The 25,521-nt window shown below is 41.1% G+C and overlaps 1 protein-coding gene across 1 annotated transcript in view; it reads left to right on the top strand.

The window, feature by feature from the left end:
* Positions 1 to 496: 496 nt before the first annotated feature.
* Positions 497 to 25,521, top strand: part of EGFLAM (EGF-like, fibronectin type III and laminin G domains) — a 57,809-nt gene continuing 32,784 nt past the window's right edge. Inside the window, exons 1-9 of the mRNA XM_010585834.1 lie at positions 497 to 509; positions 1,037 to 1,146; positions 2,944 to 3,027; positions 4,743 to 4,769; positions 9,110 to 9,227; positions 9,487 to 9,622; positions 15,971 to 16,137; positions 24,663 to 24,778; positions 25,003 to 25,339. Of these exons, the coding sequence (XP_010584136.1) occupies positions 497 to 509; positions 1,037 to 1,146; positions 2,944 to 3,027; positions 4,743 to 4,769; positions 9,110 to 9,227; positions 9,487 to 9,622; positions 15,971 to 16,137; positions 24,663 to 24,778; positions 25,003 to 25,339 (1,108 nt within the window). The remainder of the gene's footprint in view (positions 510 to 1,036; positions 1,147 to 2,943; positions 3,028 to 4,742; positions 4,770 to 9,109; positions 9,228 to 9,486; positions 9,623 to 15,970; positions 16,138 to 24,662; positions 24,779 to 25,002; positions 25,340 to 25,521) is intronic.

The raw sequence follows: 25,521 nt of genomic DNA, 5'->3' as shown, positions 1-25,521 counted from the left end.
GAGGGGTGTGGACCCCGACTGGCCACACTTGCTCACTTAAATTAAGAAACATAAACCAAAAAGTTTTCTAGTGGTGGGAAAATACAGGGTCAGTTTGAAAAGGACCAGAATATCAGTTCTGCCCTTGTTTTAACTACTTGGATATTGATGCTGATTGGCACTGTGCTGAGTTTCTAAGCTGTTGAGTTTTGTATTTAGCTTCAAATCAAATATGTTGGTGGCAGCGACAAGTGTAAATCTGATGTAAGCTTGCTTCACATCTAAAAATGACATTTACAGTAGCTTGTTTTCACTTGATATTTTGTCAGAGCTAGTGGACAAAAGGGGGGAAAAAAGGATTTCTTAGCCTTTACTTAAAATTCTCATAGGTAAGGGCATGCAAAAAACTAAGGATAGTAAAACTGTCACCTTGAAAAAAATGATATTGTTGTTTAAGTGTCTGAATCAGTTCTTTACTAATTACAGTTGTTTGTTAGGTGGGTTTGGTTTCAAGAGCATGAACGATGGTGGTATGGAGAAGTTGTGTTAAAAATCTTGCTTGGGTTACACAGCAGACACGCTCCTCCACCTACCCTTTCTCACACAGTAAATGCAGTTGCTAACATGTTACTAGAGACGTGGAGCTCAGGGTTTCCTTCTTCTCCAGCCTTTTTTTTTTTGCAGTAGTTGAATTAGCCATTGTACTGAAGTGCCAACCTGTACCATGTGAAGAGGAGGAGACAGATAGGTGCTGTGAGACCAGTATAGCCCATATAAAAATGCCCTTATCCCACTGCAGCTGGTGAGAGATGGGGTTGATGGTGGCAGCACTGAAAGCATGATGGCAAGAGATCCTATTGCCATAACCTGCAACTGGAGAGGGGCAGACAGGTGGAGTAGGAAAAGGTGCATCCAAGTCAAATCTGAGTAGTGGGTTATGTGTGACAGTTTGGAATGAGGACAACGCAGGTCTGTTCAAAGTCATACCTGTCTAGTGGCTAAAGGAGAGGTTTTATGTCCTATGGCTTCTTATATAATGTCATTTTGTTTTAAGCAGATAGGCTGGGGCCTCCTCTTGATATACTGCTGGACTCACTGAACTGCACAGCATTCAGCGTGCAATGGAGGATGCCAAAGCAACATGCGAGCACCATCACGGGATATACAGTAAGTGATCCTCTATGCTGCTAGTAGAGGATTGCAATACCTTACATGGCCTCAGACTACATGTGCACCATGGTGAAGCAAGAAGGAGAGCCCGCTCTCGTAACAAATAGTACCATTGCCCAGAAAGCAGTCAGGGGACAGTAGGCTTAAACAGATTGAAATGTAACTTTAAGAAACAAGCAGTTCATGTTTTAGAAGTGAGCTATGATGGGAATTTGGGTTGGATACCAAGGGCTTGCAGTGGATATAGATTGCTTTTCTGTTGTAGTTTTCATGCAAGCGTCTCGGTGATCTCTGCAGCTGATAAAACAGTGAAGTAGAGCAGAGCAGGTCGATATTACACTGTGCCAGTGAAGGGAGAAGCATGGCCATTCAGATCCTTTGACTTGTACTCCCAGCCTGCGGATTGCTTTACCAGGAATAGCTTTTCCAAACTATGCCTCTAAACCTTCCCAGACTGGCAGCAGGTACAGGGGAAGGAGAGTTTCATGATGTCTATTCCCCTGATAGATACTGTCCTGCATAACATCCCTGGGAGGCCAGCCACAGTGTTAACTATCAAAAGGGACTTTGTTTTATTCCCCCCTACCTCAGTGGTGAATTTCCCTTAAAGAAGTCAAGTGATTTTCCTGTTTTACCCAGCAATTTTATAGGTGAGGCTCTGACCCTTTCCAAGCCTCTGACACATTATCTTCTACCTATTGGACAAAACAGAATGGCTAGCCTAAACTGGGTACTGTGTTTTAGTGTGCGAGCAGAAAAACAATGAGCAGTAATCTGCCATTCATTCATTTTTATTAGGTATTGCTTTAACATATATTCCACGGCAGTGAACCTCAGTCCCAAAATAGAAGTTAGTCAGTGGGGAATTAGCACCAAAGATGTGGGGTATCGACTAGAATTTGTTGTTTTCCTCTTCAACAAAAAACAAATACCAGTTGTTTTTGTTAGCATTTTCTATGGAAGGATTCAAAATTTCCAGAAAAACATAATCCAAAATTCACTTCTATGTAAAAGGCTGGAAGCAGAAAATTCCTGACTACCTTTATTATTAATGTACACTAAAAGAGTGAGAAAATTCCCTGCTATAGGGAATAATATTTTTCAAAAAGTTGCAATACTTTATAGTCACAAATCATAAATAGTTTTCACTGTTCATGCAGTAGAACAAGTATCCAAACCCCAGTTTATGTTTAAGCCTCGAGCTCATGTGTGCCATGAAAATAAAACCGATGGCAAACAGCATTGATAATGTTGTACCCAAACCATCTTCTCTTCATGTTAGCTTTTGACCCTCTGGCATCTCAGGGTCTCTGTGCACAGGAAAGCAGATGCTCTCTGGCTCCTCAGTCTCTGGTATACAGCAACAGACATGGAAAGACATTTAAGATACAGCAATTTTTGTAATGACATAATCATGTGATGTCAATATCTTCCTTATATGAAGTAAAATGCCCAACTTGTGCAGACCAATCCCACAAATCTTTAGCTGTCCATGCTGACCATGGCCAAATTATGCACAATTAAAGTTGTCAGTTCAAGTCTGCCCTAAAAGCTAGGCTGTGTTTCACATCAGTTCAGCATATACACAGTAAAATGGTGTCCTTTGGTCATACTGACAACTTCTAGCAAATATGAAGGGACCGTTAATGGCCATTAGCTTTTCATACATTTGAAAAGGTAGGGGATCATATGCTCAAATGCTGTCCACGGTGTGATAACAATGCACTTGTTTTTAAGTCATTCCAAAGCACTGAGTTATTGCTTTAACTGGCTTGACTGTATGTTCTTCCCAAGGTCTTTTATTCAGAGGTTGAAGATGACAAAGCAGTTAAACAACTCTCACATGATGTTCCTCTGAGTTTGGATATGCTTAGCACGGTGAGTATTTCTTTTCAGCAACAGTCAGTGCACTGGAGCAGAGCTTGCAAGTGGGAACTTGCAACTGTCTACTTTTTGCTTGTTTGTGAATTATGCTGAGGATCCAAACCCCAGATCTGCTCTGGGTATTGAGCAAAAGGAAATAACAATGTTTTTCTGTAATCCAGTTAGCGTGATACACTTTTGCTCCTTGTTGTCTGACTAATTTATCATGTAAAACTACTGGGACTTTCTTGCGTCTTCCTAGTACTAACCTTTGGCACCCACTAAAATAGAACTTTTAATTTTGAATATGCATTTTCTGTGCACTTCCACATATGGAAGGGGAATTGCATGACTCTATGCACAGTTAGAGGTACAATATCAGTGTATTTGTATTGCAGTGTCTGACAAAGGTAAATGTCTGAGTTAAAGGAGACACAGAGTTTTCGGTGTATTTTTGTCTCTGTGTGTGACTGTGGCCTCCTGAAATACAGAATTTAAAGTTCAATAATGCTGCTTTAGTTGCACGTGTGCAAGTCCATCTTCCAGAAGATTCCATCAACTTCTGGGTTTTTTTGTTCTTGAAAGCACTGCTTTTCCTTCTTGCTTCCCATTTCCCCTCTTTCCTTTAGTTCTGTTTTTTCTTTTAGCTCTCCTTTGCTTTCTTACTTTGCTTTATTTCACTCTACCCTTCTCTTTCCTCCTTCCTTTTTTCTGTCCAATTTCCCTTTCCTTTTCCATTTGCGAATGAACACCACCCATCTTCTTCTGCTCCACGGCTGAGCAATTAGTGTCAAGATGAAAGCAATTCCTCCGTGCTTCTCGATGGTTTTAATACTGTCTGCTTTTAAAGGGTGTTCTTGAAACATGCTGGTGCTTTGTCAGTGCAGAGAAGCTGCTCTTTGAGTTCAGCAAGGCAGAAACAGAGATTTTCCAGCCTCTGCTTGGGCAGAGAGCGAAGGAGGTTGGGAGCTGAGGGGAGTGCTTTCATACCACACTCTGCAAGGGGCAGCCTGCCCATGAGGCAGCGATGTTACCAGCACAGGAATCAAAGGCTTACATGTGCGCACAGAGGAGCATTGCAGGCTTTCCAATCTTTATTTGGTGATCCTTCTTCACAATTCATTTTTTTCCTCCTTTCGCTTCTGCTCATCTTCATTCTCCTTTTTTTCCTCACACCTCTTCCTTCAGCCTCCCTACCTGATGTTCAATGATATGCATTCACTGATATTTCCTGATCCCTGCTGGGCAGTGCTCAGAAACCTTCCCCTTGAGAAGCATGAGTGAGGGGGATGCTCAGATTTCCTGCAGTTTTTCATCACTCTGGTTGTCATTTCTGACTCCTGCAGGTTTCTGGGATCAAGGTGAATGGAAGAATATTGTTGCCATGACATATTATTTCTTTATTTATGCATTATTTTCTCCCTTCTGATCTTTACCTCTGTATTCTCCACTTGTTTTTTTTTGTCCCCCCAAAACATTCTTGCTAGTAGTGCCAACAAAGATCAAACAGCTCATTGTTTTTTTATCTTAATCCTGACAGCAGTAATTTTTACTCACTGGGAGAAGAGAGTCTCTATCCCAGTACTCACACAGATGAATAACAGCCACATAGACTACTATATGCTGCAACACTGGCCTTGTTTTAGTTCCCTGGCCCATTATTTATGTGGTTTTGCCATCACTTTTTACTATGTTACTTCATTAACAAGTCCTATTTCACTTTTTCCCAGGGTCGACTTGAAGGACAAGCAATTTTTGTAAGTATTGCTTTGCATGAAACTTGGTTGCAGCTGTGATTTAAAATGAAATTGAACATTCCTGACCTGGTCTTCCCCCAGATTCACACACAAAAGTTGATCTCAAATGTTGATTCTACTTAGCACTTATACAGGATCTTTCATAGTCAAAATGTGGCAAATAGTAGCTAAAGCTCAAAATCCAGAGGTGAAGAAGGTGGACATATGTAGGTACAGCAGCTCCCTTCTTAGCAATGGATAAACTTTTCTCTCAGTCATCAAAAGTATTTGCGGATGTCTTGTTTTGCTGGAGTAAATTTGTGTAAAAAATGAGCTTTATCCAGGCAGTGAGGACTTACAGGGGCCAGGGACAGTCGGGTAGTCAGACATGCAGTGACAGGGAATAACGAAGTCTGGCAGTGGGAGAGGAGACAGAGACGGAGAAACCTGAGCCAGTCCAGCAAGAGCCAAGGAGGAGGAGCGCAGGAAGAGGCCAACCACGCAACGCCCATGAGGAAGGAGTGGGAGACTAACAACTAGTATAAAACAGGTTTGAAAGAAATACCAGCCCTGTTAATGTCTTTGCAGCTGGTGAATTATTCAGATTAATCATTTCCAGTCCTGCACTCAGTCCAGTCTGCTTCCTATGAGCAGTAAACAAATTGGTTTTATTGTGAAAGGGGGAGCAAGCAGGAGGCACTCAGTTTTGGGTAGGTTAAGGGCAGCAATTTCAGTGTTTAACTGAAATCCCTAACATCAACAACCTCTTGCAAAATTTTTTTTTTTCTGAGCGCTGTTCTAGGAATGGAGAAATCCCACAAACTTGGTGGATCTCGCACAGCTTTCATGGTCTGAATTAAGGGAAGTTTGGTTGGACTGCAGGAGGCTGATGTCTGGATGAGACCTCAGGATGCGCTTGAACCAGGACTATCTGGTTCGATCCCAGCTGAGCTGAGTCTGGATTATGGCATTTCAAAGTTGAGGTTCCATGCTGGGCCCTTTTTTAGTGCTTGATAAAAATAACACTTCTGAGGGGTACTCGTGTAGAAGTATGACTGACTGGGATTAATCAGCTCCCAGCTGTCATTAATCCTCTGGAAGTGGTGTTCTCGCTGAAATGTTTTCTGTTATATTCATACCAAACTCAACAGAAATCTGCAATAGTTTTGTGGTTAAGTCTGCATAGTTCATGTTTCCATCACTAAGATTCCTATCCTGGTGCCAGGTATGACCCCGCTGCTTTCTCAGAAGCTTCCCTGGACCATGCAGGACTGTTGTAGCAAGAGCTGAACTGCATCACCTGTTTCTGTGTGTGAGTGTGTGGATATGCCTGTGCATTAGCAAAGTGGATAACGTATTATAGCTTTATTATATCATCTTATAATAGAGAACATGTAAGTGAGAGCAGCCAGAAGAAGTGCAGATGCAGTACAATTTAATAAGGCAGATGTTCTACTGGGCATAATATTCAGGAAGTTGAGCACAAATATTAAAAAAAAAAAAAAAGCAAGAAAAATTAGTAGACTTTAAAGGTGGGAGGTTTTAGGTCAGGTGCAGAGCTATGGAGAGCAACAGTGCTCCCTATCAAATCACCAAACACACCAGTACAAAATGGGGAGTGACCAGCTGAGACTAGTCGTGCAGGGAAGGAGTTGTCAGAGGATCAAGTGTCATTAAATGCAGCTCAGTTTCTGCAGCTGCGCTGTAATCCAGGGTTTGATGTTTTTTTGGATTAAAACAAAACAAAACAAAACAGAAATGAGCTTTTCTTTGGAAAATAATTTGTAATCCTGATTTCTGCCAGCTGGTTTACTGCATGGCCTCACAAACATTTTCAACACACTTGGAGGGAGGGCAAGCTGTGTGGCAGGGCAAGGAGGGATATAAAATTCTACATACACATGGCTTCTCTACCACAGAAAAGGCATCACATTATTTCACCCCATTCAAGAATGAGAGATTGTAATGAAAATACCAAATGTCATTTTTCAGGGTTTTAGCAAGTGTGTTGTGTAAGAAAAGAAAGTGAGGTTGGTGCCTAGTAAAGCCTCATCGGCAATGTAATGTCTAGTTTGGGGTATCATGCAAAAATAAAGAGACAACCTGAGTGGAGAGAAAGGCTATAAAAATCACGGGGAGCTAACTTTTCCACATACTGCCTAAATTCCTTATCTGTGAGTCCACTGTGCCTCTTCTGGGATTGAAAAAACTTGGATTTAAGACCTTTCTCCTAAATACAAGCAAAAAAAGAGATGAAATATGTTCTCCCAGGTTCCTGGACAGTGGGGTACAAGGAAATGTGTTTCTCTTCCAGAATCTCATTTGAAAGTGTGAGGTGGGTATTCCCTGAAATTTCCATAGGTCAGGGTAACTTGGTGATGTCCTGAATCTTTATCTATTCACTAATGTCTTGATCCTAGAAGATTAGAAGATACTTGATTTCAAACATACCCAATGTATGTCCAACAGCTGTGTTCATGGAGAGGACTTTGCAGAAGAAAGAGGCAGAAAGCCATGTGTATAAGAGAGCACCTTGCTGAGGTTTTGAGGGTACACACATTGAACTTAAATACCTAAATTGATAATAGGACTTTGATCTTGATTAGCCTGGCAGTCAATAAGATGCATTCTGTTTAGTTTATTGTAGACTTGAGTTTAGAGGTAATAATATGAGGTAAGTGCATCAGTATCCCACTATCTGCAGAGGCCAGGTTCCTGAACAGTGTGAAAGCAATGACACACATAATGAAGGATTTTTTCTCATAAGAATGAATGTAATAAAGAAGGATGCTGGCAGGAACAAATTCACACAGTTTAAATACAGACGGACAGTACGTATGGCATGGAGCAGGGTCATCAGTATTGTCATCAGGAGGAGGTGCTGGATTTTCAGCAACTGGCTTTTCAGATCATGTTTTGAAAGATCTCAGTCACTTCAGCTGCGAGACTGAAAGACCCAGATAAATCTTTTGGTGTGAGTGTTCTTGCTGCCTCTCTCTGGGCAGTTAAGTTTCCAGCATTGTTATCATCTCTCGCAGATGAATCCAAAGCATTCAAGCAGATCAAGGGTGAATGATGGAAAAACAGGATAATGGTCAGGTGGTCCATGTTAATAGGAAATCAGTGATGGAACTCCAAAACCATGGCTGGAGAAATGACAGATGGCAGGGTGTTGCCGAGCAATGTTGTAGTAATAACATAAGTTCCCCAAAGAGTAGAGAGGGAGAGTTTGTCCAGAAGATGGTCATAAGGAAATTTAGCTGTTAATAAAATTTTGGGATTGTTTACTATTTTACTGCAACTGGAAATTGATTTAAAGTCTGTTCCAGTGTGAAGAGAAAGGAGATCTCTGCATTTTCACACGCATTGTGAAAAATGTTTTTTAATATCAGAGAATGAAAAACAGAAGAAAATCCTCTGTAAAACAGTTTTTTACAAGTGCTTTTTTTCCTCACCAAAACAATCTGTGGTATAGAACCTGGTATTTCTGTTTACTTGCATATGCTGTCCAAATTTGTAAAACTAGGATTACATCTCTTTACAGATAGGCTGTAGGTAAAGAATACTGAATTTCTGTACACATGTACACATCCTCCATTAAAGACCAGATTTAAATGTCTGAAGCTGATCCATACTATGTGATAAAATGTAAATTTTGGTGACATTTGCTAATTTCTGGGAGATTTTAGCAGGCTCGTATAAACAGTATTCAGCAGCACAAGCTCTTCATGTGGAGGTTAGCATCGCCTCCCTTACAGTAGTTGTCTATGGGTTAATCTTTCTGTGTTTATGGCAGAAGGACAAATAAGTGAAATGCTCACTTCAGGTCAAGGCTTATGGCTGGGCTAGGAAAATTGTGAGAGGCAGTGGGACTGGTCTCTGCTCCGTGAGAAATTAAAGATCATCAGTTCACACTAGAGCAACTTGCTTCATTCTCAGGAGCTTCTACAGTTTCTGGATTTAAAAGAAAAACAAAACCAAAAAAAAAAAAGAAAAGAAAATGCTCCAGACTGATACTGAATGCCAGCAATTGACTCAAGGAAGGGAATAGTATGTGACTTTGACTTCACCAGCAAAAAAGCCAGACTGCAAACGCGAACGATCTGCAACCTTGTGAGTTATGCTGAGAAACGGGTCCAGGTCATCCCTGTGGATTCCCCTGGGGCGAAGCTGTGGCTTGAGAGGAAACACATGGTGCTGTTTGTGTTTGTTGCTTGTGAGCTGGGCTGGGGACAATCCTCCTGGGAGGTTACATGGAAAATGCTGCGCAAGGTCCCCAAATCCCAGCTCACAGCACTGTCCCCAGTTACGTGGAAAAGCTTTCACAATGTTCTTGTCTTGCCTTCTCTTGACTCCGGTAGGAAGTTGTTATCGGTGATCTAAAGCCAGGCACTCCACACCGCGTTAGCGTTGGAGCCTATGGCTGGGCAGGGAAAGGACGGCCCAGCATGCCCAGAGACGTGACAACCTTATCCCAAGGTAATGCTGCATACATGGCTTTCTGTTGGAAAACTGGCAGGGCACATGTCTATAGCACAGCAGGTCACTTGCACCTAAATCTCTGTCAAAGGGCAGTATTGTAATGTTTTACTATTTTTTCCACAAGTTTTAGAGGGGCAACAGGTGAGGGGAGAAGCCTATCAATTTGATTTGCAAGTCTGTGGGTGTTGGGTTATTGTGTGTATTATTAGCCCATCTGCTTCTCTAATGCTATTCCTTTGCATTTCTTCTGGCTTAGATAAGTGCATGCCCCCTGCACCACCCTATCAGCCCCAGATCGTGGTAGTTTCTAATTCAGAAGTTGCGTTATCTTGGAAGCCTGGAGCAAGTGAAGGAAGTTCTCCCATCCAGTACTACATGGTGGAGTTTATCAGGCAAGTTTGCCAGTGGAGTCTGAATTTCAGTGTTTGTGCACTACAGGGTTTTTTTTAACTAAACTGAACTATTAAACTGCATATAGATTCTTCTCATTGTTTCTTTACTTGCTGTGTATAGTACACTTAGTTTTCCTCTTGATGTGTGTTGAATTACCATGAAAATTTAAAGACAAACCCAGAAATAATCTAATTTGTTATAAAATCACCAATAAATGTTAACTTCTGATTGAAGAAAATAAGGTCTAACTGAATCTATTTCCTCTAAAAAAGGCTTGGGTGAATGAAGTTTTAAGTTTCTCCTGTCATCAAATGCTCTTGAACCATGCTGAGAAAAGAGTGTGTGGCAGAGCAGTTCCCCTGAGCAGGAGTACCCCGGGCTGCTATAGGAAATAATCTGAGGACTGCAAATTCAGTATGTTGGGCAGTTTTACCTCACAAAAGTCTTCTGGGTCTTGAGATTGCAGGACTCATACTTGCTTTGTTATCCTAATGCTAATCAAGTTTACATGAAATGTTGGCCTTCCTGTTCAGATTTTTTTGGGGGGAGGTGGGGTGTTGGTGGAGTTCTTTTTCTTCTTTTGTGTTGAACTCTCTAAAATTTGCAGTAACAGAACTGAACCGTGAAAAGTTGCCAGTCAAGTTGCTTTTATAAGATGCATATGAAGGGTCAGAAGGAGGCGGTTGTATCTGCATGCACAAACAAGTATTCATACCTGACTGTTCCTATGCTTGTGTAAGCTAGTATCTGCATACAAAGCTATTTGTTTTCATTTGCTTGCCCCTATGTTTCCCCTTACAGTGAATGCAAAATTCAACCTTTGGAAGTTTAATCCTTCAGGTGAACACCTGATGACAGGTTTTAGTTGAGGTTCCTGGATAAGAAGAGAGAATTGCTACTTTAACTACTCTGATCTGTAAAGGTCAAACCCATCATTCTTCAGAAAAACACATTCACTTTTTAAAAAGAACTGCTCTTCTTAAAACAGACAGAAAGAACTATTGATTTTCAGTGCTCAAAGTATGGTTACAGACTAGAAGATATTGATAAAATGAAAAGAGTTCCCAGGCTGAAAACCTACTTGTGAACTTACGTTGCACTTTGTGTTTGAATCAGAATGGCCCCTACTTAGTGGGAAGCCACCCAATGTTCATTGCACTGGGAGGCAGGACATGAGGGCTGAAGATGCATTGTGGCTACATGTATCTTGTATGTGTATAAATGTAACTGCTGTAGTATTACCATGGAATTTCTACAATATCTATTTTTGGAATACAATCCTTATCTGAGCCTTTCTCTCTTCTGCCCACCTCTTCTCTTTCATTCTTGGTGAATGGGGAAGGATTTTATTGGGTTCTGAAGGACTGCACTTCTGTCTCCTCTGTGCTCTTGCTGGAAAGTGGAGCCTGAGGGTTTATGTACACCTCTTCATAGCATGAGGGGCCTGGTAACGGAAGATGTGGGCACCATGATCTCCATCTGACACATTGAAAGTGCACCCGTGAATGTTTTTGTTCAGCCAGGGAGTGGGAAGCTGCCTTCACTGTTTAGGTCAAAAGATGCGAGTAATTGAAATTTCAGTGTTTTGTTCATTTTAGACTTTGGGAAAGAATTTGCTAACAGCACAATGTTTTGATTACACTGTTTAGTTTGAGGTTTAAAGCTAAGCTGGAAGTGCATTTGTTAATTTTGGGATTATGCTCTCTTAGACTTGGAAGCTTGATTATACATTTGGAGAAAGTTCAATGAGCCGTAAGCCCTAATGGCAGTTAGAGGTAAAGATTTAGCTTTAAGCTTCATTGGCTTTTACTGCACATAGTTTTAATTACTATAAAATGTATTAACATGAGTTAAAGCTGTTAAATTAAACCAACATAAAACCAAAACAAAACAGTGCAAGTAAATTTAGAATTAAGTCCTCTTATGTCAAAGAAACACAATGTTATCCTGTGCTTTTGCAAAATTAATGACTTTCTTTTGCAAATCTGTAATTTCTCTTGTGTGCAGCACAAATGTCTAAAAACTATGATATTGTTTAAATAATTTCTGTCCCCTTAGAACTTACTTTATGACTTTAACCCTAGAAAAACCATGCTAGGAGACTGAGATGAGGGAAAAACAGTCTTTTAATTTGCTCAACTGTGATATTGCAGATTAAAACCTCATGAAAATTCTATACATTTATTGTTTGCACATACCAGAATCTAATCAGAACCAGAGCTAACCTGCAGTCTGTTTATACTCGGGGTCTAAATTTGAGCCTTTATTTAGGCGCTTGCATGGATTTCCCTTGGGACCTTTTGGTTCTCTATAGGCAGTGGAGGGCTGCAGGCAGTTTCAGATGTAGGACCCGCTGGGCTAACTCAGACTCTGCTCTGCTGTTGACTATAAGAGGATGCTAAGGAGTCTGCAGTCCCAACTTGGCTAAATGCTGAAAATCAGGAGGGCGAATGTAGGTCTCACTGCTCACTGCACAGTTTATAGGAAATGTGTAAAAGAACATGTTAAACCCAAAATAGCTAATGAGTCTGTGGGAGCTTGCAGGCTCAGTGTAAATAGTCTGTTGGTTTATGCTGCAAAATATTTTATGACAAGTGGCATTCTGATGAAAGCCTCTAAAGGGACACCCTGGGCTTAAACATACTAGTTTGGATGTTTTTTTCCTAAAGACAATATAAAAAAGTAATTCTCAATAATGTCTTGGCTATTTTCACTTGAATACTGCAAATACTCAATTTTTTAATCTGTTGAAAGCCTACCCAATCTTCTAAACTTGGAGACTAACTTATCCAAATTTTTATAGTCAGCTAGCATCTGCAGAACCACAAGTGTTTCAGCAATGTGTCCCCTAAAAGGATTAGGTCACTTTCTTTGCATCTCCTTGGTACGTAGATGGCGTCAACAGCTTTCAATATTAATCTTGACATACAGGGGAAATTTTTCAGTATCTTGGTAGTGACATGAAACTTCTGCTGCAATGAACTAGGCAGGTTCTGCTGATGAAACCGGGGAGATTTATTAGTATACAGATGTTAGGGTGGAGCAGATTCAGCATAGTGTTATGGGCAGATTTCTTGATTAGTTTGAAGCCTTCCCCTCCAAAAAAGCTGTATCCCTGAATCTATTCCATGTTGGACTATTCCTGGCATTGCATTGAATTGGGCAGTCATATTTCCTTTTGTTTGAAAGAACCTGAAACAACAGATCTGACTGGGGGACACCTCCTAATGCCCAGCAAAAGTACCTTAAATACTGTTTTCCTGATTAATGCATGAAAGAGATACATCTGCCTCAACATTTACCTTACTGTTTGTGAGGGTTAAATCCTTGAAAAGGTAATTAATGAAGAAAGAGGAGTGGAAGACGTAGAAATTAGGAAGGAAGTGCTTAACAATGTTAGACAGCATCAGAGGAATGTTTAACAAAATAATGAGGCCAGAAAATTGTCTACTTTTCCTTTCCTCAGAGCTGATCTGACATATTCGTTGATATATTTTGTAGCAAGTGTCACAATAAAGCTAAATAATAATTACTAAAAATAATATCCTATAGTGCGTTATTTTCTATAATGAGTATTTTCCATAGTGAATAAGATTTTATTGTACTTGTCACCATATTTATTATCTGTAGAAATATTTTCAAAAACATTGTAGAGATGAATTCTCCACTTGAGTACAAACATAGCACAAAAAACCAATGAAAAACCTTATAAAATTGGATTGCTAACAGGTGCTTCATTCTGTTAAATCATTTCCAGGTGATTTTAAGAGGAAGTTCAAGTGAGTGTAAAATTGCTGTTCTCTGCATCAGAAAGATTACCTTTCTTAAGTTGAATCAGTCCCCAGATTACAACATGAAGTAGTAATCCAAAAGTTTAGGTATATCTGGGGCAGAATTCTGCCCTTGGTTTACATCCATCCAGTCCCATTAACTTTACACGTATGTTTATTACCTTAAAAATACTCTGACTTTGTCACTGGCCAGATTCTTACTGCATGGCATTTCTGTGTTGGAGATGCACAGCCGTAACTTTAAGAGCAGAAAATGCCCATGGAAGTTGTCTGATTTCCCTGTGCACAGATACAATGTCTGGAGCAGCCCTGCGAGGTCTCAGCCAGAGACAGAGGCACCTGTGCTGGTCCACAGAATGTAGCGCTGCAGAAAGATGGGAAAAGTGGCATCAAAACGAGCCCTTCCGGTGCAAAAGTTGACACAACCTGAAGTTTGACACAAAAAAAGGACCATGGGGACAGTTTTCAACAAAATGTTCCCAGCTTAGAAAACACGGGAGCTGGCTGGCCCTGGACAAAGTCACCAGCTGAGTTTGATGTGTCCCTCTCCCCATCTGTTTGCCATTTTCTCATCTTGCACCAATTTGTTCGCACAGGGAACTTTCTGGAGAAGTAGCAAAGGTCAAGTGATAAATCTCCCCCTTTCCCGCTCCTTCAGCTGCAGATGCTTACACGTTTTCCGGCATTTCCTTTATTATTCACTTCTGCAGAATGAAGTCTTGTGAGACACAGTCAGGGAAGTCGAAGGCTTGCCTACGGTTTCTGTTATCTCCTAAATCTCTGTAGGGTGCAATACCTCCTTTGGGTCCCTTCGTCAGAGGCGTGTGTTTCCAATCGGGCGCAGACATCAGCAGAGCCTGTTGCAAAAAGACTGTGAGGCAGCTCTTGAGCTAGCAGGAATTCCTTGGACTGGAATTAGAGCCAAAAAAAGATGTGTACAGGAAAATTGAAAACACTACTAAGTGAGCATGTGGAAGGAAACGATGTTAACAGCTTTCATTTGGAAAACACTATACATTTTCATTTTGGCCCAGGCATCAAAAGCTCAGAAAAGGGAAACAATGAAAGAGTAGCCAAAATAAATGCCCTCCCGTCTACCAGGAAATGGTGGTGGAGGGTGACTTAGGATGGCCTGTTTAGCTGTCATTACATCTTGTGCATTTGTCTGATTTTATTTTTATTTTTAGGGAGACAATGACATATTCGCATCCTCTGTGCCATTGTGCACAGGAGCTGGGCAGCTGGGGGCTGCTGCTTTGTCACTGCATTTGCCCTGCAGGCACAAAGCAATGAAACCTCAGTGATCAATAAATCTTGTATTGACTGGTAAAAGAAAACATACATTATCTTTGGCATTTCCTTCTGGCTGCAAATAAACAAATACAAAATGCCTGCCTTGCGCTATAATTTTCAGTGGAAGACTGTTGGAGACATTTGCAGCTAGTCCTATGTAAACATTTGTAGATTCAGGGAGCACTTGGAGGTTATTTCCTGTAATAAATATCACAAGGACATCTTAGAAAAGGGACACTGGAATAATTTTCTATGAAAGTCACTTCTGTTCCTATTTTACTTTCATAGGCTTCAATTTGAATATTTTGGGTGGCCTAGACTTAACATTTACATTTTTATTTTGTTTGTTTACCTTCTCATTCCCTTTTGCCTTTGATAAGAATAGAGCACTTTTAAGACAGTAGAAATGGTGCGAAAGCATCAGAATACTCTCTCAAGGTATTTGAAGTAGCCCTCCTCTTTCCGATGTCTCTCTGCATGTGAACATAAACATTTGAGACCAAACTGCCATGTGAATGATTGTACTGATTTCAGATGGATTATAATGGCACTTAGAGCAAGCATTTATTGGCTGCTGGCTTCCAGTAGGAATCAGGAGTTAACCAAGCATTGTCCAAAGGCAGACATGGGAATTTTGTTGCAAAATCCACATACATAGACCAGGTTCTCTGCATTATTGTTCTGGTTTTGTTTGGGTTGTTTTGTTTTGTTTTGTTTTTCTGAAGAGACTTTGCATCCAGATTTTCCAATGTGAGTGGATTAACCTAAATGCCTGGGAGATCAGATGTTAGATTCTCATCCTGCTAATGGTTGTATATGTTTGAAGGGACTTAGTGGCATTAGAGTACAAACTCTTAGAAATAAACCAGGATCTTTCCCTCTGTTGTGAAGTATTGCTTTATACAGCCAAATAGGGGATTGGGAACTGCAAGTAATATACCTCCACTTGAAAACTGTGAACACAAAATCTTTGAAAACAGATAAATAGAGCATGATGTGTCAAACTGTCCTCTAAATAACCTCCTTGGCTTTATAAGCAAAATCTGAATATTGGTTTTGTATCACTGTATAGTTTTGATATCACAGGCTTCACAGCTTAGTAATGGTTGCACAGTCTGACCCCTTAAGACTGAAGGATTTCAGTGATGATTTAGCAGGCTTATATCTCATTTAGTTCATATATTTCCCAGGAAAGTTTAAAGGCAATTAATTTATACAGCCAGTTTTAATTATTTATGATCTTGGATTTGTTTGATCCTGAAGGCCAGACCTTGACAGCAATTGGACCGTAATAAGGGAGCAGATCCAGATGGAGTCCATGGTTCTCAAAGGACTTCTCCCAAACACCAAGTATCAGTTTGCTGTCCGAGCAGCAAACTCCTATGGATCCAGCCCTGCCAGTGCACCGAGTGACATCATCCGAACGTTCAGTGAGTAGAACCACCTTTTTGTAATTAAAGATATATAAAAATAAAGTATATCTGGAAATAAAGTGTATCTAGGGTAGCCTGTGGAGGGCTGCTTGTGGAAGGAGTCGCTCCCCAAGCACACGCACCAGCAGTCTGACACCTCTTGGTCCTGTCTGTGGAGCTTGCAGCATCCTGTGAAAAGTCAAGCCACAAGGAAAGATTTGAAAAGAACCAGGCAGAAGCACTCTCATGCCATTTCCCTACTCTGGAGGTCATTGCCAGATATTTTTGGATCGCTACTCACTGACTTTTGTGCTGGCTTCATGCAGAACTGATAAGTGAATATCATGGGGAGAAATGAGAGAGACAAGTCTATTGTTCATCTTTTTTTCTGTTCTTTGAAACTGAACCTTATATATTACATTTCTAATTTAAACAACTCAGAAATATCAAAGTAAATCTATACTGTTTTCTGAGGAGTAACGCTCTTAAACTATTAAGCATAATCATGAATATAATGATATAAAGAAGTAAGCATCCCTTTTTGATCAGAAGTTGTATAGCAAAAATATTAGGTGAAAATGCATTCAAACATACTTGAATAATCACAACTTGATAACTATTATGTTCACATTTGTGTAGCAATGTAGGCCATGCACATTGCAATAAGTTGTAGGTCCTGTGCACATCTGCTGATAGCCTTAGTCAGGGTATAATCCTCTGCCAATGCCAGTGTCTCTGTGGGCTGACTTTGAGGTGCTGTTGCTCCTTATCATCCCCAAAGTCATAGCTGTATGTGAGATTCCCAACCAAGCCTACACAGAGCACGTTGGGAATTATACAAATCACATCTCTCACACAGTGAAAAACCCAATGTCACAAACAGTTGATGCAGGAAACAGAGCCAAGGCTGGCAGGGTATGGGGACTAACTGAAGTCTATCCTCAATATGCCAAACTTTTTATTGTGTTTAAAAGGTCTCAGTACTTTTAAGTTCCAGTTTTGAAGGCATTTATAGGGGACAGAATACCACACCAAGAAAATGCCTGGATATAAATTTAGCAGATTAATGAACTACAAAAAAGAGCAACAAACCTGACTTTTTTTCTTTTCTCACCTGCATGCTCAATTGCAAATCATCTTTAATTAACTGGCAGAAAATGAGCAGCTGATATTCAGGTAGGACAGTGAGATCTGCAAGAATTTGCATGCTGCAGAAATGTGGACCACATCCTTAGTGATCCACCAATCTAACCCATTAAGGATTTATTTCTAAATTGCCTCCCTATCTTGGAATCCCTTGTTTTCATTGACTCTTACATAGTTGTTTCCATTCTTTTTTCCTCTCTGTCACAAATTGAATCCCTTGAACAGTTTGCATGAAGTTTGTTATGGCTGCTGATCTCATAAGTTTAACTTCTGAAGCAAGTGTTTGTGAAAACTGCAAAGGTACAGCATACTCTGGGGTTCCTTGGCCCCTGGATCCTCAAGGGTCAGCTCCTGCTGCCTCAGGCATGCTTGTGTGCTCCTTGGTATCCTGTTTATCTTTGGATGTGAGTGGCTGTATTCTCTGGTCAGAAAAGAGAAAGTGTTTAGCTCTGTTAATAAGGGTGTGGTAGTCTGCATGTTGCACTTATTACTGCGGTAGTCTAGGAAAGGCACTTTGGAAACAGCCTGTTCTGCAGAAACCTGTTGAGATGGCTCTAAAACATGGATTTTTGATGGTAGAGCTTGGAATTAAATTCAAGCCTGGTGTATATAAGCACTGATTTCTGGAGAGGTTCATAGGGGGCATGAGCTTAGTTCTCTCTGCCTGGATCAGATCTGAAAAGTGATGTATTATGTATATTGTGCTGCTCTCTGAGTAGGCTCAAAACCTCTGTGCTGATCTGTGGTAGGCACATGGGTGCCATTGTGGCTGAGAGGTTGGTCTCGTTGCACCGAGGGTCTGGCAGTGCTTGGGGGAGACCCTCATGAGCAGACAGAGCTCCCACAGCCTGCGGCCACGTCATGTCCGTGATGTGCTGCATTCCTGCACCAGGTCACTTGTACTTACGGCTACTTTGGCAAACTCTGGGCCCCTTGGCAAATGCGAGTGTGGTTCCTTTGCCAGTCTGCTCTTAGTTTCCAGGGTGGATTTTCCAAATAGGCTTAAAAACTACATATAGCCACTATGCATCAAAGCCTGTGTTATCTTGTGGATACCTGTCTTCATAACAACGAAATTTTTGCAGAGCTAGGAATGGTGTTCAAAGGCAACAGAGGATGTATGCCTTTAGAAATAAGTTCTGCAGCTTTCTGGAAGCAGGAGTGTAACTGAGTATAGTAGCTCTCACTTGGCTTTAGTTGTGATGTCTGTGTAAGAAACTGTTTTGATGTTATCCAGATACACAAGTACATTGTGCATTAGTAGAAAAGCTAAACTTTTGCTGTGAAAAAAATGTTCTTGATCAAAACTGTGTATAGCCTGAACATTTATTTTTCCCAAAACTAAAAAACCCTGAAGAGTGATTTAAACCATTGACAAAAAAATGCATGCTAAGCTCAAGGGCAACCAAGTAAAACTCACTCCTATTTCACATCATGTATCTGCATCTACCTTCCCCCATCTAGTAGCCAGAAAGCCAATAGACACCATCGTTGGCCCTGTTAATCATTCGCTTCAGTTGCTCAGGTACAGACATTCGGTGGATTTGAGGTCATCTAGGTCCTGTGGTTTTGAGCTGTTACTGCAGGAAGGCATGTGCCACCCAGGTAGCTCCCAGACACCTGACAGTCCTCTGGGGATGTCTCAGGTGCTATAATGCATCTCAGATGGCACCAGATGCCTGACTTTCTCAAAGTGCCAGCAGATACCTCTTAGTCACCTATTGTTGCTGGGAAGGGTGTCAGTTAGCATGTCTGAAACTGAAGCGTCTTTGCTCTTCAGGGTGCACATCATAGGAATTGCTGTCTTCATTATTACCACGGTTCCTCCTCCCATGTACACAGTGAAACATGCCACAGATAGCTGATGCTATTCTCTGACTGCCTGTGTATTCCTCAGAAATACCTGAAATATCTTAGGAAGCTGGCAGAATTTCATACAATATCTGGCTCCTTTGCATTAAACTTAGTCCACATAGTGCTGGCACTAAGGTCCTTAGTGTGTTTGGATTTTAAAAATTTGTAGCTTTATGCTTGTATATCCTGGGGGGGGGGGTTTATGCTTGTTTTGAAATAACTAGTGCTTTTCTGATGCTTATTTTAACTGAAGAACAAATTCCCAGTGTTACCTCACATGCAGTGGACCTTCAGGGTCCATGTTGCATTGCGTGGAGTCTCTCACAGCTCTTCTAGGCAGGCTGAGACAAACAGGAGTCCTGCACACGCTGAGTCCATGCTACTTGGAGATGTTTTCTGCTGGGGTTTATCTCATTCTCGTATGTAATGCTCTTATTTTGGTTTTAAAAGGTGGCTGGCTTTGCAGTACTCTTGACTGCATTGTTTCAGATCAGCATAGGAAACAGTTGTCTTTGTTTGCTAAAATGTTTCTCTGAAGGTTTGCTGACAGTATCACCTAATGTGACAGACCTCCCAAGGTCCTTGCAAGTAGAACATGTGGTCTTGATTATAAGCAGTTACCCCCTTACCTAGTAAAAAATGCATGCTCGGTTTATGTTACATTGCTCCATTTTCAGGGAGGAAAGAGAGGGCAAATTTCCCCAGGGGTTCTCATTTATTTGTGATTTGGTTTCATTTTTTTTTCTAGAGGGAAATGATGTAATAAATCAATTTTTGTAGCCTTTGTTAATTACAGATGCAGGTTGTGGGCATTTCACTTATATGGTTGTTGAGTTTTTGCTATATCAAATCTTTCAATGTGTCATGGACAATTTAGTTGAAAACAAAAGATTGCATATATCCAGTTTAGTAACAACAAAATGAACTGTCCCAAAGAATCAAACAAAGTGTCATCACCTGCATAGCCTAAATACCCTTCGTCTCCTGGGGAAACAGATGGGGTTTGCACTGTGCCTGGAAGGTCACCAGCCTTGGGCTTTGCCAGACCAACAGAGGAAGTGTCTTCTGTTAAAAATACCCTCCTGCTTGTCTCCACAGCAAATGTGACAGAAGTGGCTGCTTAATCTGGGTACATCCTTTCCTCTGGTCCTGGCTATCACCACCAGGCTCATACTGAGCAAGGCATTGGCACAGGTGCTTAAATATTGTGCATGGTGCTTGAATGTGTCAGCTGAGGCTCAGACACAGGAAAAAGCCTGTCCCTTGGGCCCAGACCTTGATGTAAATGATGGTGATGTGTCCTGGAGATAGCAAATGGAGAAGGTTTTCCACAGAACTGTTTCCCACAAATCTCCAAGGGCTTTACAAAGCCAGTGTTTGTATTTATAGGGACACGGACAAAAAGCAAGAGACAGGCCAAGTGATATGCAGTGCCTCACTGTGAGTCACTGACAAGAATAAAATTCAGATCAAAATGCCCCTGATGTATTCTGGATTTAGACTTGTGAGGGATTCTGCATGATGGCAGTCAGTCTGTTAACACTTCCATTCAATCTGCCCGCATTGCAGTGCCCGGTGGTCTACCTCCTATGCTCTCCTGTGTCTCCTAATCAGTATGCTGGTGGCCACCTAATTGGCAAAACAAGAGTTTGCATGGCTTTCTATTTGTTTTGAGAAAGATTTCTTTGGTATAACTTAATCCCTGATTATTTGGAAAGAAGCTGTCTAAAGTTCATGACGCCCCACAAGTTTTCCAATTAATTGTGAGAAGATTATAGGACCTGGTAGAGGGTCTTAAACAGGCTTCGTCTCCTTGTACATTGAAACACTGATTTAATGAAATATAGCATGCTTATAATCTCTGTAATCATTGTTTTGGTATTTGCGGAGTACCACTTTGCTTAATTGTCCCTGGTTTGCCACCCATTATGAGACGAGCTCTTCACCAAAGCAACAGAGGGCTCTTAAGAAATGGGTTCATGCGGGGTTTCTCTACAAAAAGTCCTGTTGGCTTCTCTGCTTTCTGTTTGTTTTGTAGTTTTATTGCATCACATCACATGTCAGTATCATGTCACAACTAGTGAGCAAACACCAAGTGAAGGGAAGAGCAAGGTGACTGAGGCTCCAGTGGGCTGTTAGATGATCTCATCATTTGTGTGTGTACTCATCTGTATAAATTCTGGCATAGTTAGAAAACAGTACATCTCCGTAACTTCATTGCTCCTGGCTGAACTATGTGTTACCAAACCTGCTCACAGGTCAGCAGGTAGAGTAATATAGTGTGGGCTAGTTGAAACTCAGAGCCAGCGAGGAGCAAAAGAGGGGATTTGGGGCCGTGCTGAAGCCCTGTGGATATTAGGACACCTTCTGAAGTTACACCTTTACTGGTGATGCCAAACTTACATCCTGAAGGTCTTTGAAGAAGGGCTTCAGAGCAGTCTTTTCTACCAGCAACTATAAGCCATACCTTCTTTGCTCTCTCCAGCCTGTCAATGTTGTACCATTTCAATAAGGTGAAAGGAGTCATTGTCTCATTTAGAACAGTGGGTACATTTCATCTCCCAAGGTCTTCTGTTGGAAAAGCATGGAATGTTTTGGTCTGCCAGATGAAGGAGGCACACTTTCTGCTTGGGGAACTGCTTGTCTCTCCTAAGTTACCAGGTCTCATTGCAAGCTGGTGGTTATTGATGCAGTTTAGTGATAACTCCACTCAAATCAGGACAGTTACACTTCTGTAAAACTGGCATAGCATTAAAATCATGTCTACACATGTAAGCAAGTGTACATATCTGGATGTGAATTTGAGACCTAACATTTTCCTACATGTGAATATAGAAAGACTTCATTCTCTGTATTGTGCTTCATTCCTGTCATCCTTATTGAACCTAAATCCCATTAAGCCAATAGAAAGTTTGCTTGAGAAGGGAAAAAAACTGTGGCAGAATTTGGACTGCAACAGATGTTTATTTTGTAGCTTGTGACTTCCAAATTAGAAAATGGAGTTTGTGTATCACAGCTTGTTTTAATACAGATTAGATTGTTTCCCCTGACACATGATTGTGAATTTTCCTTTTTTTTCCCCATTTTATCTTTTTGGCTTCTGTTACTCTTAGGTAAATTAGCGTTTCGTCCATTAGAATAACTGAATTATTTCTGAAATAGTTTCAGACACACAATATAAAGGCAATAAGTATTATTACAGACCTGACTTAAAAGCAGCAGTATGCCAGTGAGCTGAAAATTGCTGCATCTGCTGGGAGCTGCATTAGTGCTGGACTCTGCTTTGTTCATATAGTTTCTGTTAAACTGCAAGTCATATTTATAATGCTTATATTTGAGGTTTTGCATACTGAAATTATTTTGTAGAAATCCATGTCTTATAAAATTACTCTTGCCAAAGAAGGAAGTCTGATGCAGCGATGGACGGAAGAGGTCAACCTTGCAGTAAGACTAGATGATTGTTGTAGGTCCCTTCCAATGGAACTCTTCTCTTCTCTTCTCTTCTCTTCTCTTCTCTTCTCTTCTCTTCTTTTCTCTTCTCTTCTGCTCTATTCTTCCTACCTTCCCACCTGGAGTAAAATTACCCTGTGATGGTGATTAACCTGAATGACTATACAAGTGAATACTAGGAGTAAGAGGTTTTGCCCACATTTTGATAATACCGATTGTTTTCCATAATGAATGCAGGACTGGGACCAGTTCATAAATGTGCAATCTGTTTCTCCAATGGTAGTCCTGTGCCTGTGCGTCCACAGTCACTAGCAGAAATAATCTGGATGTAGTTTGTTCAGCTGACCTCAATGGTATGACTCAATACTCGTTGTAAAGCTATGAGTTCTCTGCTTAGCTCAGTTGGTAGAACTCTGTGCTGAATATTTCTGTTTAATATACAGTTAAATTGTATTATTTACAGATGATTAGGTATACATGTTAGAGTGGAAAGGCTTATACACATTCTCTCCCGTCTAGCATGCTGTTTCGGTTGCAAGTGTGTATGCCTCATTACCTCTACTCATTTGCCTCTGATTTTTCTGTATGCTAATGTAACATGTAAGGCCCATTGATACTCCCACAGAGTATATGGTGGGCGGCCAATTAGCCAGCGAGGACATGCATTCATATCTGGTGCACATATGCTTGATTTTATAACTGTCTGCCAGGATTTCTCGGTTGCAGTCATGGCAAAGGAAGAAAGACTACAAAAAGATTTAGACGAGTGGTCTCCTGCCTGAATCAGGTCAATGAGATATTTTTCCTTTATTGTCCACCGAGGTGGGAGATGGCTGACCCCAGTTAGACTGGCTCAAATGGCCTGGTAGCACTGTGCCCACACTGCTCCCTCTGAAAGTCTGCTAGGCCTCGTTAGCTTTTGTTGGCTCCATTGGGTTGTTCAGTGGTGGTAGTGAAGTTCTCACTACCGTCAAGTGACATTTTCTAGGTTGTCAGGTCTCCTTTCCACAGGCAGCCACTGCCCAGCATGACTTTGCATCTCTGCATGTTGCAGTGTGAAGGACCTGCTAACTTAGGAGGAAATTTGGGCAGCTTGTGGCTACTAAAATAAAAAAGCACACATGGTCAGCCCATACAGAGGCTTTTTAAAGCAAGCATTACCCACGATGTTTTTAAGTGATCACAAAATATTTTATGGAAAAGGCAAGTGTATGAAGTCTGTTGTTTTAAAGGTTATCAAATGTCTGTCTATTCTTAACTTCACTGAAATGACAAGTAATGATAGAGATGCAGTTACCTGACGCAGTTATCTTTCTTCATGACTTCTGGTAAATTTTAACAGCTAAAAAGCATAAACGATTGTTTAAGCAGAATTTGCTATATAAAGTGCAGAAAAGCACAGACTTTTTCTACAAGGACCCTCTTACTGTTTAAACTGTCCGTTCCCAGCCGGGAGTCCTTCACAGCGCAGTTAAGTGCTCCTGGGAGAGGCAGAAGCAGATTATGCACATGAAAAACACATGAAGTTTGTGATTGTTTCTTTTTTCGAGGTGCTAAATTGTGTTTTTAAAAATAGCTTGAAAATACACTTAGGATGCTAATTTCAGAAGCATTAGAGCCAGTAGTGACAAAGTCCTAAGCAGAGCCCTACCTAGATGCATCTCTTTCACTGTTCCAGTTATTTGGTCACTAATAGGGCAGATACAGGACTATGTATTTATAAAAGGGAAAAGCTTGATCTAAACCCAATTCAGTTATTAAAATGTTGTCAACACTGAAATAGTTCAGAGCTGTTGTCCTGGAAGAATGATGGATAAAAGTCAGTTTGCAGTGGGAGAACTGAGCTTTGCCTGCTTTGTTTGTTTAGTCACATAGTAAGTGACTAAATGGTCCTCATTTTGTTTTAAATTGCATGTGTATCACTTGAACGGTGTCTCCCATCTTCAGGCTGACACTTGCATTGTCTGTATAGGATGAACATTAACACCACATCCGATTTCAGTGTGGTCAATCAGGGAGTGGTAAGATCTGAGCTGCTGTGTGTAAAGAGAAAAAAAATATGTGAACTGAATATACCAGTTGTGTCTTTTTAGGCTCTGAGGAGTTAGGAAGTGGAAGCTATGGGCATCGGTACATCACAGACACAGTGACTGGAGATGATGATGGATTTGATATCGATGACTCAGACTATGACATTTACATAGAAGAGGTAAATTTCAAGATTTCACTTTGGCATTTCTGTTTTCTTTATGGTCTCAATATTTTAAAGTGTCCAGTCTTGTCAGGAATTTTAATATCTGATATAATAATGTGGTCATTTTCTTCAGTGAAGATGAGTTTTTTACTTCAGATGTGTATCTTGGAAGGTATTTGTTTCTTCACCACATAGCATTTTAGCTTTTACTGAATTTACGTTTCTTTATTTCCTTTCAGCTCAGACCGCTTCCTGCTATCAAAGGAGGCAACAGAAAATTTCTGGTCGAAACTAAGGTCACACCAGGATCTAGTTCCAGGCTCCTGTCACGGGTCCTTACAACCACTTCTGAACCCACTACTTCCACTCCCACCACTACACGGCCTTCAACCACAGCAAGGGCGACTACGGCTGGGGCAGCGAGGAAGGGCGGCACATCTTCCGCTGCGCGCCTTTTTGATCTCTCCTGCGATGAGGCCATCTGTTCTGCAGACAGCTTTTGCGTCAACGACTATGACCGGGGTGGCTCACGCTGCCACTGCAACTTAGGAAAAGGAGGAGAGACGTGTGCGGAAGGCAGGTTTCTGCGTGCCTGACTTCTCTTTGTCTGGGGCAAAGAGCAGCTTCACGATGAGCCAAAGTGCTCTTTGGGAATAGCCAGCAGGGCTTAATGGGTCCTTAAGGGCAGCAGCAGCTTCCACGTCCCAGTTCAGACGTCAGCCCCTTTGCTTCTCTTTACTCAGCTAGGTGTGAGGAAA

Source organism: Haliaeetus leucocephalus, unplaced genomic scaffold (assembly GCF_000737465.1).
Source record: "Haliaeetus leucocephalus isolate CR32 unplaced genomic scaffold, Haliaeetus_leucocephalus-4.0 Scaffold120, whole genome shotgun sequence".
Classification (NCBI taxonomy): Eukaryota; Metazoa; Chordata; class Aves; order Accipitriformes; family Accipitridae; genus Haliaeetus; species Haliaeetus leucocephalus.
Note: the sequence above shows the minus strand (reverse complement) of the source record. Positions and strands in the feature narration are given on the sequence as shown.